This window comes from Barbus barbus, assembly GCF_936440315.1.
Source record: "Barbus barbus genome assembly, chromosome: 34".
NCBI classification, from domain to species: domain Eukaryota; kingdom Metazoa; phylum Chordata; class Actinopteri; order Cypriniformes; family Cyprinidae; genus Barbus; species Barbus barbus.
In genome coordinates this window covers 19923026-19939988 of record NC_136762.1, presented here as the reverse complement: position 1 = coordinate 19939988, position 16963 = coordinate 19923026, and the positions used below count along the sequence as shown (strand labels likewise).

Sequence of the window (16963 nt, the reverse complement as noted above, 5' to 3'; positions counted from 1 at the left end):
AGAAACTGGAATAGACCTCAAGACCGTATACACGCAGTTTGGAAGATAGATGATGGATGACTAGAGCATGTCTTCACTGGCACTGGTAAGGTAACCAAACTATTTCTTTATTGTATTATTGACGCTCCCTCTAGGTGTCACTATAAGTTCAAGGCGAGTTAATGAACAAAAAATACTGAGTGCACCTAATATAAGTATTGGTATAGAATATTGCTATAGAGACAATTGTTTTCAATATTTAATTGTTTTTTTTTTATGTAACATGGATGGATGGATGGATGGATGGAACATTTATATAAAATAATAATAATAATAAAAAAAAAAATCACAAGGGACAAGGCACCATTCATAGAAAGATAGCTTTATTGCACAAGGTGTTGGAGTACTCTTTTTCTATTTTTGTTTTGTTTTCATAGAAAAAAAACTGTATATTTAAACACAAGCAATTGCAAATTGAAGCAACTTTTCCATAAAAGTTTAGGAATTCCCTCCGCATTTTTTAAACTTTTTTTCCCTTTTAGTTATTTGTCTCCTTTTCCTTTTTCTTTTAATAACCAGCAAAATATTCAGAGCATGCAATGCCATTTTTCATCAAGTTAACCAAAAGGTAGAAACAAAACAAAAGTAAAAACAAACAAAACAACCAACAACATAAATGAATAAAAACATAAGACAAATTATAAAAAGGAGAAAGTAAATCAAACGCCAGACATCTGGTCTGGGTTTATGTGCCCCATTCAAAACTCAAGGTGTAAAGTATTTTTTGTTAGATTTTATACTTTTGTTGTCTTTTTAATCCCCTCACATTTAAAGTTATACCTTTAACCAGACTTATAATTGTGCCCTGGTTGCTAATGGAGATGTCGAAAATAGTAATTATTTATACAAAACAGTTTCATATATACAAGAGTCTTTATTTGTAGATTAGAAATTATGCTGACAGGGAGGTCTTGGGTATAGCAGGAATTTGTATTGGTTGAGGAAAAGGGACTAATCGGATCATTCGGGCGGGGAAACAGGCGTGTGGGGATGGAGTTCTGACTTCCTGACTCCGCCCAATATCCACACAGCTTCTCCTGTGATTGGTTGGAGCTTGGGGGTCCCTGATTCGACTGGCTAAACAGGCCTGCCCCGTTGCGCAACACAACTGCATTTTCTTTTCCACACAAATCATCATAGAACCAAACAAAAACTAAGTTGGATACATCTATTTTATAAAGAATGCAACCAAGGAAAAAAAAAAAAAATATCAAAATCATTTTAAGTCAGCAACTGTCTTTTAAATATGAAACACATGGGACGTGGGGGCTTTCTGGGGTGGTCAAGGGAATATTTTCACAAGATGTTTCACCTGAACAGGCATGAATACTGATAGATATCGGTCTAATCCTAATGAAACATGTTCATGGCAAAATGCACTGGGCACGTCTGCCATCAGACAGACTTAATAACCCAGTCAGTGGGCATTTGAGCAGCAATAAGAGGAACACATACTACTTTCACTGTTTTTAAAACAAGTCCACATTCTTCCCAACTCTATCTGAAGTTTGAGCTACATCTGGGTAATCAAATTTATTTATCTTACACAACTTTGGGTACACTGTAACACAATCCTTATTTATCAAGCCACCAATAAAACATCTCCTGATAAGTCAAACTGATTTTGTTTTTTTCATATGCCACAAACAGATATACTATCGTTCAATCAGCTCAATTTTTAAACCCAACACGACACGTCCCTACTCTGTACCTTAGGATGTGTTGCGTCAAGTCTTCCTAACATGAGATATGCTCAGGTGGCTGCATAAAACTGAATCCTGTTGTACAAACAATAAATGTGTGCTATTTCCTGTGCTGAAGTCTGCAGGGGTTGTGTGTTCTAACTCTCCAATAAATATGCAGTACATAAATGTAGCAATCTTTCCCCTGATGTATAAGATCTAAACTATCAGACGTGCTGAAAGCTTGAATTTTTAATATCACAGGAGCAATCTCACCTTAAAGGAATAGTTCACTCAAAATTAAAATTTTGTCATCATTCACCATCTATTCATCAATTATTCCATATAATGAAAAGTATTGAAAAAGTCAAAATTGTGTTCCTTTAGACCTGTTTAGGCCATTTCTATTTCTCTATTATTTTTACACACTGCATCATCTTCTTGTTTCCATTTTATGATGGATGGCAACCAGCATTACACTATGTTGGAGCATCAACCAGATATTACTGGTGCTGGATTACTTATGTTATTTCTAGTATTACCATATCAATATTTCACTCATCACCAATTCCAGTATATTGCAACACCTCTACTTTCACTGTATGGGCAAGACATTTTAAAACATCTCCATCTGTGTTCCACAGAAGAAATAAAGTTGTACAGGTTTGGAACAACATGAGGGTAAGTAAATAATGACCAAATTAAAATTTTTGGGTGAACTGTCTCTTGAAGGACCTGATGGAAAGCTCTCAAAGCACTGTGGGTATTTTAAACTATTCATTGGGCAGTAGAGATGGTGCATGGATTCAGATGGCGCTCACAGATGTCCATCTACGAGCTGGAGTTGCAGTGGCAAATTTCCATTGTTTCCAAGCAACTGTAGAGAGTGTGTTCGGAAATGTCCACAAATATCTCCTTCACACCATACAGACGTGTTGCACTATGCAGCCCGGATGATTATAACAATGACAGGAAGTTTGTTTGGGAACCTCAACGATCTTTCCCCAGAATTCCCAACCGTGGCATGCCGAAACACACCCTCTGCCATTCTTTTTCAATCTCTCTTAGTTATGTTACCCGTTTATCTCAGCGTTTCGTGATCGACACCTCCTCTCGCTTACTGCTGCACCTCCCACTGAGCGATTGTCTTCAAATCTTTTTTTAAAATAAAATTTTTATTTTTCAATTAGATATGGCATTAAATCTCTGCTCTCACCACGTATATATTTACTATATCTTTAGATAGAAATATATATGTATATATTTTGACAACAAACATTGCAATATATTTTCTTTTTTTTTTTCTTTTGTATTGCAGGAGCCCTGATGTAGTACTTTTTTCCTTTGAAATCATTGGGAGAGTTTGTCGATTTTTGGAAGTTTCTCTGTGATGGGGCTTTGCTTTGGAAACTGAGTGAACGAAGGAGGGTTGAGATGCATTTAGATCCATTTAGGGGTTGAATGAAACCTTCCCCTCCTACATTTCACTCATTCCCTCCTTTATCCACCCCTGCGCTACCTAAAGCTAGAGTCTCTAAGACCTTTGAATAGGAACGACCGCTAGAGTCTTCGTGTGGGGAAGGAAAGCAAAGAATAAAGAGAAACAATGAACAAACGCAGAAAAGCTACACAGCGATGGCAGATATCTCTCCCTCTCTGTTCACGGGCCCGTCTGCCTCTAATTCCTCCCTACCTCTCTGCCCTCTTCCCGCCTTTCTGCCTGTGCTTGGTCCATCCAGGAGAGGCTGTTAGGCGTTCACAGTGAGACAGAGGAAGTGGTAAAAATTTTGGGGGAGGTCTGGGTGGGGAAGGAGGGGTGATAAGTATATGGCATCAAACACAAACAATCGAACGAACGAACAAACAAACAACAAAACAAGAGCCTTTCTTTCATATCGAAGGGAGTCGAGAGAGAAGAGAAGGGAGATGCGTCTACCCTTTACATATTCTCTCCAACTTGTCCCCCCTTTTCAGATGGACTCTAGACCTTGTTGCTCAGTGGGCGGCACTTGGCGTCTCCAAGCCGATCTGATGCCAAGAGACCAAGCATGCAGGCTTGGTCGAGAGGTCCTTTAAAGGTGTGTGCTGGCCACATGTATACATATATATTTACACATATACATACACATGCACACACACCACACGTACACAAGCTTAAGAAAGCTCAGTGGATCCACCCAGCCCTCCTTAGTGCTAAAGTTCAAAATTTTGAAAATAGAAAACCAAAAAAAAAAAAAAATAGTACAGTAACCATACATCCGCAGTGAAAATGGCTCCAGACATTTTTTTCCGCTTTTTTTTTCTTGTTTGTTTACAAAATAGTCAATAACACTCTATACTGTGTCATCAATTGCATGAAAAAAATCCCAAGACTCGATTCAGGCGGTCGAGACTTTTGTCTTCGAGCTGTTTTTCCAGACCATTGTGGATCAGGAGGGGCGGAAGGTGGACACCGTGGTGGATTTGTTTATGCATAAGCTTTCCGAGGCAATGCGTTGCAGTATGAAAGACATAAAAAGACACACTTTTTTGACAGCCTAAAAACATCTAGACAGGTTAATGTGAAACAATATATCTCTTAGAACCACTTTTTTTCCTATTTTCTGGAGTCGAGAAATCAAATAAACAAGTGCACATGGAAAGCATTTCGTGCATAAGGTCCAAGGTGTCTTTGACAGAGAGAAGAGAAAGGAGAGAGGGGAAGAAAGACAAAAGCAGACAAAACATAAGACAAAAGAAAAAATAAAGGCAAAATTGGGGAAAGGGTCCTGGTGTTTGGCATATTTAATCCTGGAGAAGGCCAGATAAAAAATCTTGAGCAGAAGAATAAAAAAAGGAAAGCAAAAAAAGGTAACAGAGAGGAAAAGAGAGAGACCCCTGTCCCGCCATTGTTCATTTCCGCCCCTGCCCAGACTCCAGGAGTGTGTGAACGTACTGTATGTGTATACGTATGTATGTGAGCTACACCAGAGTGTAGGATTTGGAGTACGCCCCAGCATTCTGCTTTTGCAGTCTGCCCAGGCCGGACGAGCTGCTCTCTAGCAGAGAGTCTCTGGATCCCCCGACCTTGGAACTTCCAGGCGTCGGGCCGCTGCCTCCCGTGGAGCTCGCGCTTGCTCCTGCTCCAGCGGCAGCTGCCCCACTTGGGGCCAAGGAGGTGGAGGAGGTGCTGGGCATGGTGAGAGTCCTCTGGGGCAGGGTGGCTGTGCCTGAGCTGATGCTGGAGCTCCCAGCGGCCCCGCTTGAAGCTGGGCCTGATGTACCAGAGGCCCCTGAGCTGGTCAGGCTGCTCAGGCCGCCGTGGCCCAGCGTCAGGGCCTGCTGCTTGGAGGGGTCTAATGTCATGTGACGGCCTTGTGTGTGGTAGGCCCGGGCTGCAAGACTACGGATGGAGGCCTCGCGAGGTGGGACCACAGGGCAGGGGTCGTGCAGCTCCGCCTGTTTCCGGAAGAAAGGGTCCGTCTTCATGTAGAGAGGGAGGTTACAGTACTCACCTGTAGGACAGAGACAAGTGTCAGTAAAACAATGTTAAATTGCAGTTTCTGTAGTTGGAGGCTATTCTATAGATATCGCTTTTATACATATGTGACCCTGGACCACAAAACCAGTTGCAAGTCGCACAGTTGACATTGGGTCAAAATTATAGAATGATGTTTTATTAACAAAGTTTGGGAGGAGCGCGTCAGATACTTAGCCTAATTAACACAGGAGGTTCGCGCTCAAGTTAATCAATGCACGGATATAAATACAGCTGACATACCTCTATTCATTTGACGGATAATCAGCAACCCTCCACCACCCCTCAAGAGGTATAACTAGAGTTCTCAACCACACTATGGGGGGATATAAACCTCAATTTAAAAAAATTGACCCTTCCGACTGGTTTTGTGGTCCGGGGGGAAGTTCTGGAAATTACACAAGCTGGACTTCACAGCTCCAACAATAAACGTTTAACACCCTCAAAATGTGTTGTCAACTCACTTTTGTTGGCGCGGTGTGGAATGGGCACTGCCACGTTTTTGCCGCGGTCGTAATCCTGCGGTTTGGGCGGAGAAGCGGTGAAGCGACAGATGCCCGGTTCGGATGGTGTGCTCATAGAGGTCATGCTGTCTGCGTTATCGTTGGTGCCTGTGGTCATCTGATCAGAGGAGCTGTCAGATATGAAGCACTCGGTGATCTCGAACTTGGCGTGCTGCAGGTGCTCCTCCAGCTTAGCGTGTTCGTACGCTCGGGCCAGCTCCTCGTACGTGGAAGACGCACTTTCTGTGGACACCATACTGTTTCTTCCCTTATCTGAGCAAAGGAGAGGACAGAATGAATGTTAACACTCTTCATATGCTGGTGAAACAGACCCTTTCTGTCAAAAGTTTTGGCCTGAATAAGACCAAGTCTGGTTAATGGAACCATAAATATTCTTAAAGGGGTCATATGACGCTTTTTTAAAGATCATTATTTTGTGTATTTGGTGTAACAGAATATGTTGACATGCTTTAATGTTCAAAAAACACATTATTATTCAAATACTGTACATTATTGTAGTTCCTCTATGCCCCGCCTCTCTCAAACGTGTCGTTTTCTACAAAGTCCCTCCTTTCGACAAGCGCAGTCTGCTCTGATTGGCCATCTGACTCAGTGCATTGTGATTGGCTGAACACCACAAGCGCGCATCGGAAATGTAACGCCCCTTACATAATCACGAGCTTCAGCTTTCAAAATAAATATAAAGACAGTTAATAATGTCATTAGTTTTACCGTCAGTTCAAGCCTGAAAGGGGAACAGAGTCACGTGACAGACACAGTGATGATGCTCGTATGTATTTGCAGTACACAAGCTGCTGTTAAGACAGCTGACGTGCTATGATTTCTGATGGGCTGTACACTCCGCTGTGATGACACCCTGTTGCCCTCTCTCACACACACACACAACGCTACTCTACACTGCGCAAAACTCCGCATTTGAACAGTCAGTAGCAAATACTTAAACAAATAAACATACTTACAGTCGCTGATTCACAAGCGCCAGATTGTCATAGCAAAGTCAGAATTTAACTTTTTTTTTTTTTTTTTTTTTTTTTTTAGAAATAGCCTTTGAGCCAGCCTTGTACTCTACTAGGTTCACGAAACGTCGTCCATAAAATGTGTTGCACAAATTAGAACACTTGGGTTGTGCTGTTCTGTTGTAAACAAATCTTAACCAATGATTCCTAATTGCATCTACTTTCGGAAGGACAAATAAAGTGCTTTTGCATAGAAACACAGCATCTTCCTGACATGGCTGCATCAACACTACTGCCTGTACTGAAACCATGCCTTCTTTCTTTGTGTGCACATTTGGGCAGCATTATGCAAATATTTACACATCGTGACGTAGACATGTGGGGGCGTGTTTTAATGAGGTGTCTGGATCAGCCTAAATCCTAAAAGATAGAATAAATCCTTTGTGGGAGACTTTGAGCTTTGTAAATCTGCAGATCTTATACATGCACAAACAGCTACGTAACACACTAAAGAAAAGGAAAACAAGAAATCGCATCATATGACCCCTTTAAAATCTGAAGTGTGTGTGTGTGTGTGTGGACCTGTGTCCTGGGACAGGCTGGCGCTGTAGCTGTCACTCTCTGTGACCGTAATGCCATGCTGGGAGCCCACTGTCCGCCAGTCTGAGGTGAGAGTGCGAGCAGGTGTGGACGCCTGGCATTTAGTCAGAGTCCACTGGCTGGAATAGCGGTTCCTCGTGCTGTGCGCAGACTTCACACTCTTCCTCGATACTGGATCTGAGAAAAGTAATATTAGAGAGTGTATGAAACCTTCACTAATTATACCATCGTCCATCTGCTATGGAATGAGTGGGTGAGCTGTGACATACTAGTGCCCGGCCTGATGTCTGACATGTCAATCAAAGGGCCTGTGTTCTGGATGAGGGCGGGGTGATGCACAGACACGCCTGTACAGAAGCTCTGAGGGTTCACTGATTGGCTGAACTCAGTGTCTGTCACAGGGATGGTGGCCTTGTCTTCACCTATCACACCCAAAAGAGAAATACACACATAGCTTGAGGAAAAAGGTTCAGGTTTATTTTTCATTAATGTTTCTTTCAGGAATCAACTCAACTCCATCTCAGATTTTTTTTAAATATAGTGCAATAGCATATGATAGGCACTGACCTATCTGTTTGATTCCCTCTTTGTCCTCGATGAGCAGTTGCACACGGGGGATATCTATGTGCAGTCGGGGTCCCTGAGGTGGGCCTTTCACAGGAGTGTCAAAACTTCGATTGTTCTTACTGCTCCAGATACAAAACAACCACAGACAGACACACACAAAGACAGAGGGAAAAAATGTATTGCCACTGCCATTTCCTTTAACACAAACTACGCAAGGAATTAATTTTGAGTTTAATGTTTGAGTTTTAATTCTGGAGTTTAATCTGTACACATACTTCTAAATATATCCTTACCTGATAAGCATCTCAGCCAAGCTCTTAGCATCTACAGATGGAAATGAGAGTAATTTTATTCTAATGATTCTCAAAATGTGTAATAGAAATATGAAAATATGAAATACAGAAAATAGAAACTATACAGTGGTGGCCAAAATTGTAAGAACACCTTACAGATCTGAGGTTTGACCTCCAAAACATGATTTAATTTCGTAATGTTCATGAAACATGCAGATGGGTGCTCTGAGCACAACATATATCAGATGAAGTCGTACTGTTTTTAACCACTTTTAACTTGAATATTTGGTATGTCCACCCTTTGCAGTAATTACAGCAGCACATCTCTCTGGCATAGTGTCAATATATTTCCTGGAGTTGAGATCCGGACTTTGAGGGGGCCAGTCCATCATTTTCAGTGTTCCAGCAGATTCCTTCCATCGCTGGTAGTTCCGGCAATAGTTTGTTTTATGGGTAGCGTAATAGCCAATTCAACAAAAACTGAATGATTCCATATTATACGAAACGGTTGGCAACCGTATATAAAATGCAAAAGAGAATTCACTTGGGGGGCCCCCTAAATGCCATGTGCTTTAACAATTTTGGCCACCACTGTATATGTAATATTCTATTCCAACAGCATTCTATACACTTTCGGCCTATTTCTCTCTCACCTCTAAGTCTTTTGAGTCTCTTTTCTTTGCGTTTCTTGCGTATAATGAAGAGTAAGGCCATGCCCAATGTGACCAGGATGACAGGGCAGCCGATAGAGAAAAGCTTTTTAACATCATCCCCTTCCCCTCGTGCTGATTTAATAGGCGGAATAGTGCCTGTAGAGGAAAGGAAATAGAGATAAGTACAGAGATCAAGATAAAGCTCACATCAAGGCCTCTTATCTCTAAAATTCAGGCCTAAAAACAGCTTAATTAATTGATTTAGCTGCTAATTGTACATGTTCTTTTGTGTTGTCCTCTATTACATGCCCTGGCCCTGGAGGAAATATATTTGTACATCCGAACAATTATTGACAAAAAATTGAGTGACTTGACTAATGATGGCAGAATTACTGGGAAATGAAACTCTCTCTTGCTTGTAAACTTACTACCGTCATAATCCAGCGTGGCAAACTGGGAGCTCTGGTTTCCGCACCCGGCGCTGTTGCATGCCTTCATCTTTAGCTCATACCAAGTGGCCTCACGCAGCTCGGCAAGGAAGATGTCAGCCGAGGCATTGGTCCGCACGCTCTGCCAGGCCCAGGTGCCTTTGGGGCGGAACTCTAGCAGGACAGCAGTGATGGGGCAGCCACCGCTACTCCAGCCCTGCAGGTTGAGGCGGGCGTGGGTGGAGTTGATGTGAGTGAAGAGGGGCTGGTCTTTATTGAACTGCGGCTCTGCAAAACATGAAAAGATCACATTTTACAGTATATATTTAACATGTCATGAATAAAGCGCTTGCTTTGGTCAGTTACCTGGATGCACGGCCACTTTGGAGATACTCGGATGTAAACAACAGCATGGATTGCACGGATACTGTACTACTGAAGACGTTCTACTAATTTGTGATGTCTAAACCATGGAAACAAACGTGTGGAAGTTGCTAGACCATACAAATAAGAAATAAATGATTATTTTTCCAGAGAAGGACTTAAGTAATAAGTAATAAAGGGCATGATATTTGAACTAAAGTTAATGGGTGGACAAGATCCATACGAGCAGTATAAGTTAAGATATTAGCCTAATATTTCCCCTACATGGCAAGCAATGATAAGAACAAACACGAGTGTTGTCAAGATTCTTGTCCTGGAAATCCTGGTTCAGTTTGGCCAACCACAAACGCCTTCTTTCTTCACTCTTCTCCTTGATTTGTTTAAACTTTTGGCAGTCTATAGTACTCCGAATGTTTTTCCCAGTCCGACCAATTAATAAAGCCCAAAACATGACAATAATTGACCATTTTCAGCAGCAATAATCAGAAAAATGTGAAAGTTCTATTGGTTCAGTGGCATTGTCTACATTCAGTGCCGCCAATGTGGCCGAATGACGATGTGTCCTGAAAACACTAGGGGGTCCTCCGAGTCAATTCTCTTATGCCAACCGTTCCGTATAATAATTGAATTATTCCATATTTAATGCATCAGTTTGTCCCGTATTTGCAGGCATACGCCATATGACCACCTAGACCAGGGGTCACCACAGCTCTGTGGTGACACCGGTCCTCCAGGAACAAGTTTGGTGACCCCTGACCTAGACCATACAAATAACAAATACATTATTATTTTTCCAGAGAATTGTTTGTATTGCGGACGTAGATGCTCAAGAAAGGCTTTAAGACCAAGCAGAATCCTCTAGTCGCTCCCCACATGGGACTTGTGTTTTGATTTCTGCAAATCAGTTGGGTCGAATGCAAAGACGTGATTATTGATCGTAAGCACAACATCCATCTAGAAAACATACTATCTACCTTTTACTAGGCTATTTGCAATAGTTGGACTGAGGCTATGGACCGACCTTCCTTTGAAAGCCTCAAATTCTGTCTATGAGTTTAAAACTAAATTGAAATATTTTTCTTACCTTGGCTTTTTAAATTTTGTATGTTAAATTATCTTTTGAGTTTACTGATGTAATCCTTTATACTGGTCTTTATTTTATTTGTACAGCACTATGGGGAAGATATCATTGGTACAACCCTCCCCACTCTTCAAGAACTGTACTTATCCAGAGTGAGCAATAGGGCTGGCAAAATCACTCGGGACCCCTCACATCCAGCATACTCCCTCTTTGAAGTGTTACCGTCTGGTCGACGCTACAGAGCTCTGAGCACCAGAACGACCAGACACAGGAACAGTTTCTTCCCTCAGGCAATCCATCTCATGAACACTTGACAATAAAACGCGGAACACACAACTCTATTATACATTATTTATCCACCACACTTATTATTATTATTTTTTTTCATTTCAAATTTGTACATATCAGACCTGTACACACATAATTGTCTATATTATATATAGTGTTTTTGCTGTTTTGTACATTGCCTATTTGTATATTTGTATATTATTATTTTATTATTATCTGTGTCCTGTCCTGTTGCTGTCTTTCTGTTGCACTGTGGAGCTTCTGTCACTATAACAAATTCCTCGTATGTGTAAACATACTTGGCCAATAAAGCTCATTCTGATTCTGATTCTGATGTCTTTCACTATTCACTAAAAAAAAAAAAAAAAAAAAAAAAAAATGATACTAAATCTTTTAAGGTAAGCGGTTGTAAACTATTTATTTGAGCTACATTTAATTAAAAAATATGTTGAAAGTTAGTCAACTAAATTTGTTTATTTAAATATAGCTAAAATAAATTAATTGCAACCACTTACCTTAAAAAAAATAAGTAAATTCAATGAATCATTTTTTTCAGTGTTGTAAGCTGTTAAATAGAGAAACAACATTATACATTTTTAAAATGTCTATAACTTCTAGCGCATTATAAGAAGAGCAGGAAGAAGCCCTTTTAGTGGTGAGTGATATTTAATTTTATTTGCTGGGCTATTGCTGATTTGTAAGATTATTTCTCGATAATATTGTTTAATTTATGTACATAATCTTTTGCCTCCTATGGGATTATGATGTGCAAATTGAGTTTGTTTTTATTTCACGAGTAGGCTATTTCTTGCGAGCCTTTAAACAGTGTTTGATCGCATTTTTGATTTTGACTGGTGTGTAACGGAGGGGTTAGGGGGAAGAAAACAAGCTACAAGAAGTGTAATATATAGCTATTTAGAACTGCTCACCTCTGCCGTGAGTCTTGGCCTCGATGATCTCGCTGATGCGACCGGCTCCCACACTGTTTTTTGCTGCAAGTTTGACTTTGTACCAGGTACCACAACGCAGGTTGTCCAACTTGAAAGAGCGTTCACTGGAGCTAATGAAGACATCCTTCCACTCCTCAGTGTTGTCTACTGAATACTGCAGAACGAAACCTGAACATGCACAGACATATGCAATATATTATTCATAGGATTTTATTAATGATATTATTTTATTGTATGTTATATTATCAGTTCATGCAATTCCTAGGAATCAAACTCATGTTGGCATTGCAAGCCTAACTTGGAACACTTCCTAACATCACCACCAGATGGCGCATTGCCCTTACAGACTAATCTTAGAGTAACAATCTCAGATGAAGTGCTGATCAGATTGCTGTAAACCTCCATTAGTAACCCAGACAGAGAGAGAAATGCTGACTGCACAGTTATGCAAATACATGCACAATATGGCGTCGCCCATCATTAGGAGCGGCCCGGATTTGGTGTCTCATTTTGGCTTTGGCAGATGGAAAAATAAAGGGCGCCACATCAGAAGGATTTACCCACTGACAGCCTTGTATTATTCTTATTTTCCTCCCACCTTTACACACACAAACATCACAGACGTCTCAGTTTTTTTTTTTTTAACTTAATTTACTGTGAGATGCAAGCAGTTTGACAGTAACGTGACACAGTGACAGATTAATCACTGTCTGAAAGAAAGACGGATAGACAGAAAAAAGAGAGAGAGTCTGCAAAATGTAAAGAAACAAATCTTAGAGATAGAGAAAAGAAAATGAAAAAGGGAGAGAGATAAAAAAAAAGAGACTTTTACTTTGAGGAGCCCACTACATAAAAATTCTGAGAAGAGAAAGAGAAAGGACAGGTGCTTGTACCTCTGATGGAACTTCCTCCATTGTCTCCAGGGATCCAGGCCAGAGTGATTGAAGAAGTAGATGTGGTGGAAACTGTCAAACGTGGTTGATCTGGAGGCACTATAACATAGGACACACAGAGATTGATAGGATTTTTTTTTTTAACATTCAAACACCAGCAGCCAGTCAATATTTAATAATTTTGGCCACCATGGTTTTCCTAGCATGTGTTTCGATGTAAATCAACTTTTACTTGTCCTGAAACGAGATATATATATATATATATATATATATATATATATATATATATACGTATATAATTTATATTGCCACCCTATAGATGTGGTCACATTTACTGTTGTTTGGAAAATTTAGTCATCAACAGGAATCTATGAAATTGAGAATTTTACTTGAGAGCGAAATATATACACACACAGATTTTTTCAACAGGTTTAAGTTGGCCACACACATTGTCAAACTGACCATCATAAGGCTACTTTGAAAGTGATTTTTGAGCTTTATGCACTGCTATTGACAATGGACCTTTTTTGCCCAAAATTGAGCCATGTGACTGCACCTTAACCCTAAAATCAAATCTTAAAATCTTGTTCATAGGAATGTTGTCCCAAGAACATTTTACAGGATCGTGTGAAAATATGCACTTACTTACCTTGTACCAGCAGGTTTACGATGATTGTGTCAAACCCCAGTGTATTGGTGGCCGTGCAGGTGTAGTACCCAGAATCTTCAGCTTTCACAGAGCGCAGCACCAGGGTACCATTTGAAAGAATATTCCGGTGACCATCTTGAGTAACTGGGATGGCGCTATCCTCACTGTAAGGATCAAATCAGTCATATTAACCTTCTCATCTTTGAATAAATTAGAGGTGAATGTCTGAGAAGAGCCAGAAGACTGAGTGGGATTGTAAATCTAAACCTGTAAGTTTCTATATTTCAAGGACTGATTGGAAAAACACAGTGATGAAAGCTGATCCTAGACCTGTCTTTGGTCCATTTGATGGTGGGTGTTGGCTCTCCCACTGAGCTGCACGGCAGCCGAACTTCCTTCATCCACGGAGTGGTCACCGTTCCCCCGAAAGACAGGATTTTAGCAGGAGCTGAGTAGGACAAATAAAGAGTCATATATTAATATACTGGTGAACTAGACTGATTTATTTTTTGGTATTTTTGCCTTTATTGTGATAGGACAGGAAGCGAAATGGGAGGAAGAGAGACGGGGGTGGGATCTGGAAAGGTCTGCGAGCTGGGACTCAAACTCGGGACGTCCAAAGTGCAATGGCACTTTATGTCAGCACGCTGCCTATGCCAAGCCAACATAGATGGACATCTTTGACCACTGCGCTCAACTCTTTTGCAGAGTCTCATGCATGACGCTACACTATTCTAAAAACATGATACTCAAGTTCAACTTAAAAAAACAACAAAACAAATGCATATTTCGACTTTGCGTTTTTTCCCTTTTCCACTGCACTGCACCTCGCATTTTTAAATACAAAAACCTCCCCATTAAAAGTATATTTTCTACAATTTAAAAATCTACATGTTATATTTGAACATTTACTGTATTCAAATAATGTTTTTTTTTTTTTTGACTACATTGGAAATGTACAGACATGAAAAACACATGTACGTACATACATGAAAAAAAGATCAGCTATCAAGGGAGACTAGCTGCAAAGTACTTGTTAAATAAGAACACACACACACACACACACACAAATTCATAGATTCTCTCCCTGGTTTTCTGACCCAAGAAATATTGATTGAACTGCCCCCTTCATTGTCTGGTATATTGGCCAGGTCATTGTCTGCCATCTCTTTCTCATTTAGATGCTTTTACTCCTCTCCACATAATAAATGACAGGCTTTACCTCTATCCATCATGAGAAAATCAAAGAAAAGGAAGAGAAGAGAGCATCAGTGACAGAGAATGACCTGTAACACCCAGTTGTCACTCAGGTCATCTGCCTCATCAGGCAATTGCACAATTTCTACATGACTGCTAAGTAAATAAAGCTAAATTACAGACAGGAAACCTCAAACCTCAATTTCTGCATGGAAACTGTCAAACTGTCTGTCTACTGGAGATCAAGTACTGACTTCAATGCATATGTTTAGGTACAGATATGACTGGAGATATATCACACCAGCATGGCTATTAATAATAATTATTTTCCCATCAAACTCTAGGTGGACTCACCTTTCCCAGCAGGCTCCACAGTCACCTTCTCGCTGATATTGCCACGACCAGCAGTGGTGACGGCGGCTGCCCAGATCAAATACTGCTGACCCCGGGTCAGGTGGGTGATTCTGTATATCAGCAGCTCAGGGTTGGCTTCATATTCGCTGGGTGCCTGGGATCATTGCAGAAACACATAAAGTTACAAATTTGCCCAGAGCTGATAAAGACAACAGCATCAGTTGTCTACTTCTGTAGTCAGTTTTCTCTTTTATCTCTTAAGAATTAAAAAAAAAATGTAGGCGGGACTTTTATATTCTATTCAGGAAACCTGTTTGAAAAACAGTAATTATTCTTCTAGTTGGTCATGCTACTGAGACAGAAGTTATTTAGCTTTGAACAATAAGGTTTATAGCTAGTTTCCTGAATTAAGGTGCAGTCACATCTGTCATTGGTCTGCAATATTTTGGGGACAAAATCTTGTAATTTCAATAGGAATCAGTGTGGCCGTGAGTTTCGCATGAGCGTGAAAAAGTTGCTTACACAGAGTGTAAGTGCAGCAAATTCATATCAGCAGTTTGAAACCATTGCGGAATCTGTAAGAAGAAATCTTACTTCCTCACATGAAGTTCCTGATCCCATTTATTCCAGCTGAAATGACAATAACGGTAAATGTGACTGCACCAACTGCATTGAAATTCACACAAACCACGCTTACCAATGTAAATTTGCTGCGTTGACAAAGTTGCTTGGTTTAAAAGTCACTTATGTGTGAGATGTGCTTCATACATTAATAAATGATCGACAGTGGACCTTTTTCCCTGCAAAATTTCACACCTAAATTACAGATTCAGTTTAAAAGTAACACATTTATAACTTAGTCCTGAGCTTTGTTACCATCACAATAATGAATGGTGTACACAACAGAACGGCACTTGCTAAGAATTAACGTGTGTGTTTGCACAGAGAATGTTTTTGGCCTTGCTTTAGGCTCCAGCTCTTATAAAAATGCTTTTTAAAGCTAAACATGAAGATGATGACTTGTTTTCAAGCAAAATTTATACTGGACTCTTTAAAGGTGAAGATGAATGTGTTACTCTTGGTGTGGCGGCACCTGGAGAAAATGATTATTCGAACACAATTCTTTCCTTTACCCTTGACTTAATAGTGTTTGCTAAATAACATGCTAAGAGATTTCTGCTGCTCTTCTTTATGTGAGTGAAAAAGGCTGAACTATGTGTCTGTGTGTGCGTTTGTGTGTGTGTGTGAGAGAGAGACCCAGGGGGCCTTACACAAGTAGATGAGAGGGTAAAAAGACAATACCCCTAGACACACTAGATCAGTCAGCCTCAGATAACACTAACAATAGAGGCCGACTAATGAGAGATATCTGCTGCTCACCTCAGCATGCGTGAGACACACACACACACACACACTCCACGATGAGTATTTCTATTATTATATCCACCTTTCATTGTAATGCACAACAGAAACGAAAATGTACGCTGTACACGCACATAAATAACATGACGTTAGGCTGTGCTTCCAGCTCTCTGTAATTGTAGTGTGTTTAAGAGAGCCGTGTGTCTACTGTCCAAACGCATGCTCATCACAGTCAATGTCTGCTGCCCGCAGACATGCAAACACACACAGTGTCATTCCCACCGATCGCCCTGAATGCTGCCCTGCCATCCTACGTCATATCCCTCGGCCCTGGCGCTAACACATCCACACACACACACACACACACACACATAGTGTTGTCTCAATTCACGATGAGATGGCTTTTATGATGGTTTGAGGCTAATGGATTTTGGATAAATATATTTCCATATTCTGTTCATAATCAGAAATATCTTTCTCTCTTTATAGCAGCAGTCTTCTGAGGGAGCATTTTAACTGAAATGGAACCTCATAAGTGATTGATTT

At 40.5% G+C, this 16963-nt stretch overlaps 1 protein-coding gene across 5 annotated transcripts in view; it reads right to left on the bottom strand.

Moving 5' to 3' along the window:
- Positions 1–348: 348 nt before the first annotated feature.
- The window catches only part of LOC306854179 (cell adhesion molecule DSCAML1-like), a gene marked incomplete at its 5' end in the record, with an annotated part of 143209 nt that continues 126594 nt past the window's right edge, over positions 349–16963 (bottom strand). For 2 of the 5 annotated variants that reach the window (XM_079391995.1, XM_079391997.1), the window contains 13 exons: positions 349–5215; positions 5703–6014; positions 7301–7495; positions 7588–7740; positions 7886–8007; positions 8179–8209; positions 8832–8987; positions 9260–9547; positions 11942–12130; positions 12856–12954; positions 13505–13668; positions 13835–13952; positions 15056–15209. In XM_079391995.1, the coding sequence (XP_079248121.1) occupies positions 4683–5215; positions 5703–6014; positions 7301–7495; positions 7588–7740; positions 7886–8007; positions 8179–8209; positions 8832–8987; positions 9260–9547; positions 11942–12130; positions 12856–12954; positions 13505–13668; positions 13835–13952; positions 15056–15209 (2514 nt within the window). In that variant the 3' untranslated portion in view covers positions 349–4682. Of the gene's footprint in view, positions 5216–5678; positions 6015–7300; positions 7496–7587; positions 7741–7885; positions 8008–8178; positions 8210–8831; positions 8988–9259; positions 9548–11941; positions 12131–12855; positions 12955–13504; positions 13669–13834; positions 13953–15055; positions 15210–16963 lie in introns of all 5 variants that reach the window. The other 3 variants (XM_079391998.1, XM_079391999.1, XM_079391996.1) reach the window with 2 other exon arrangements.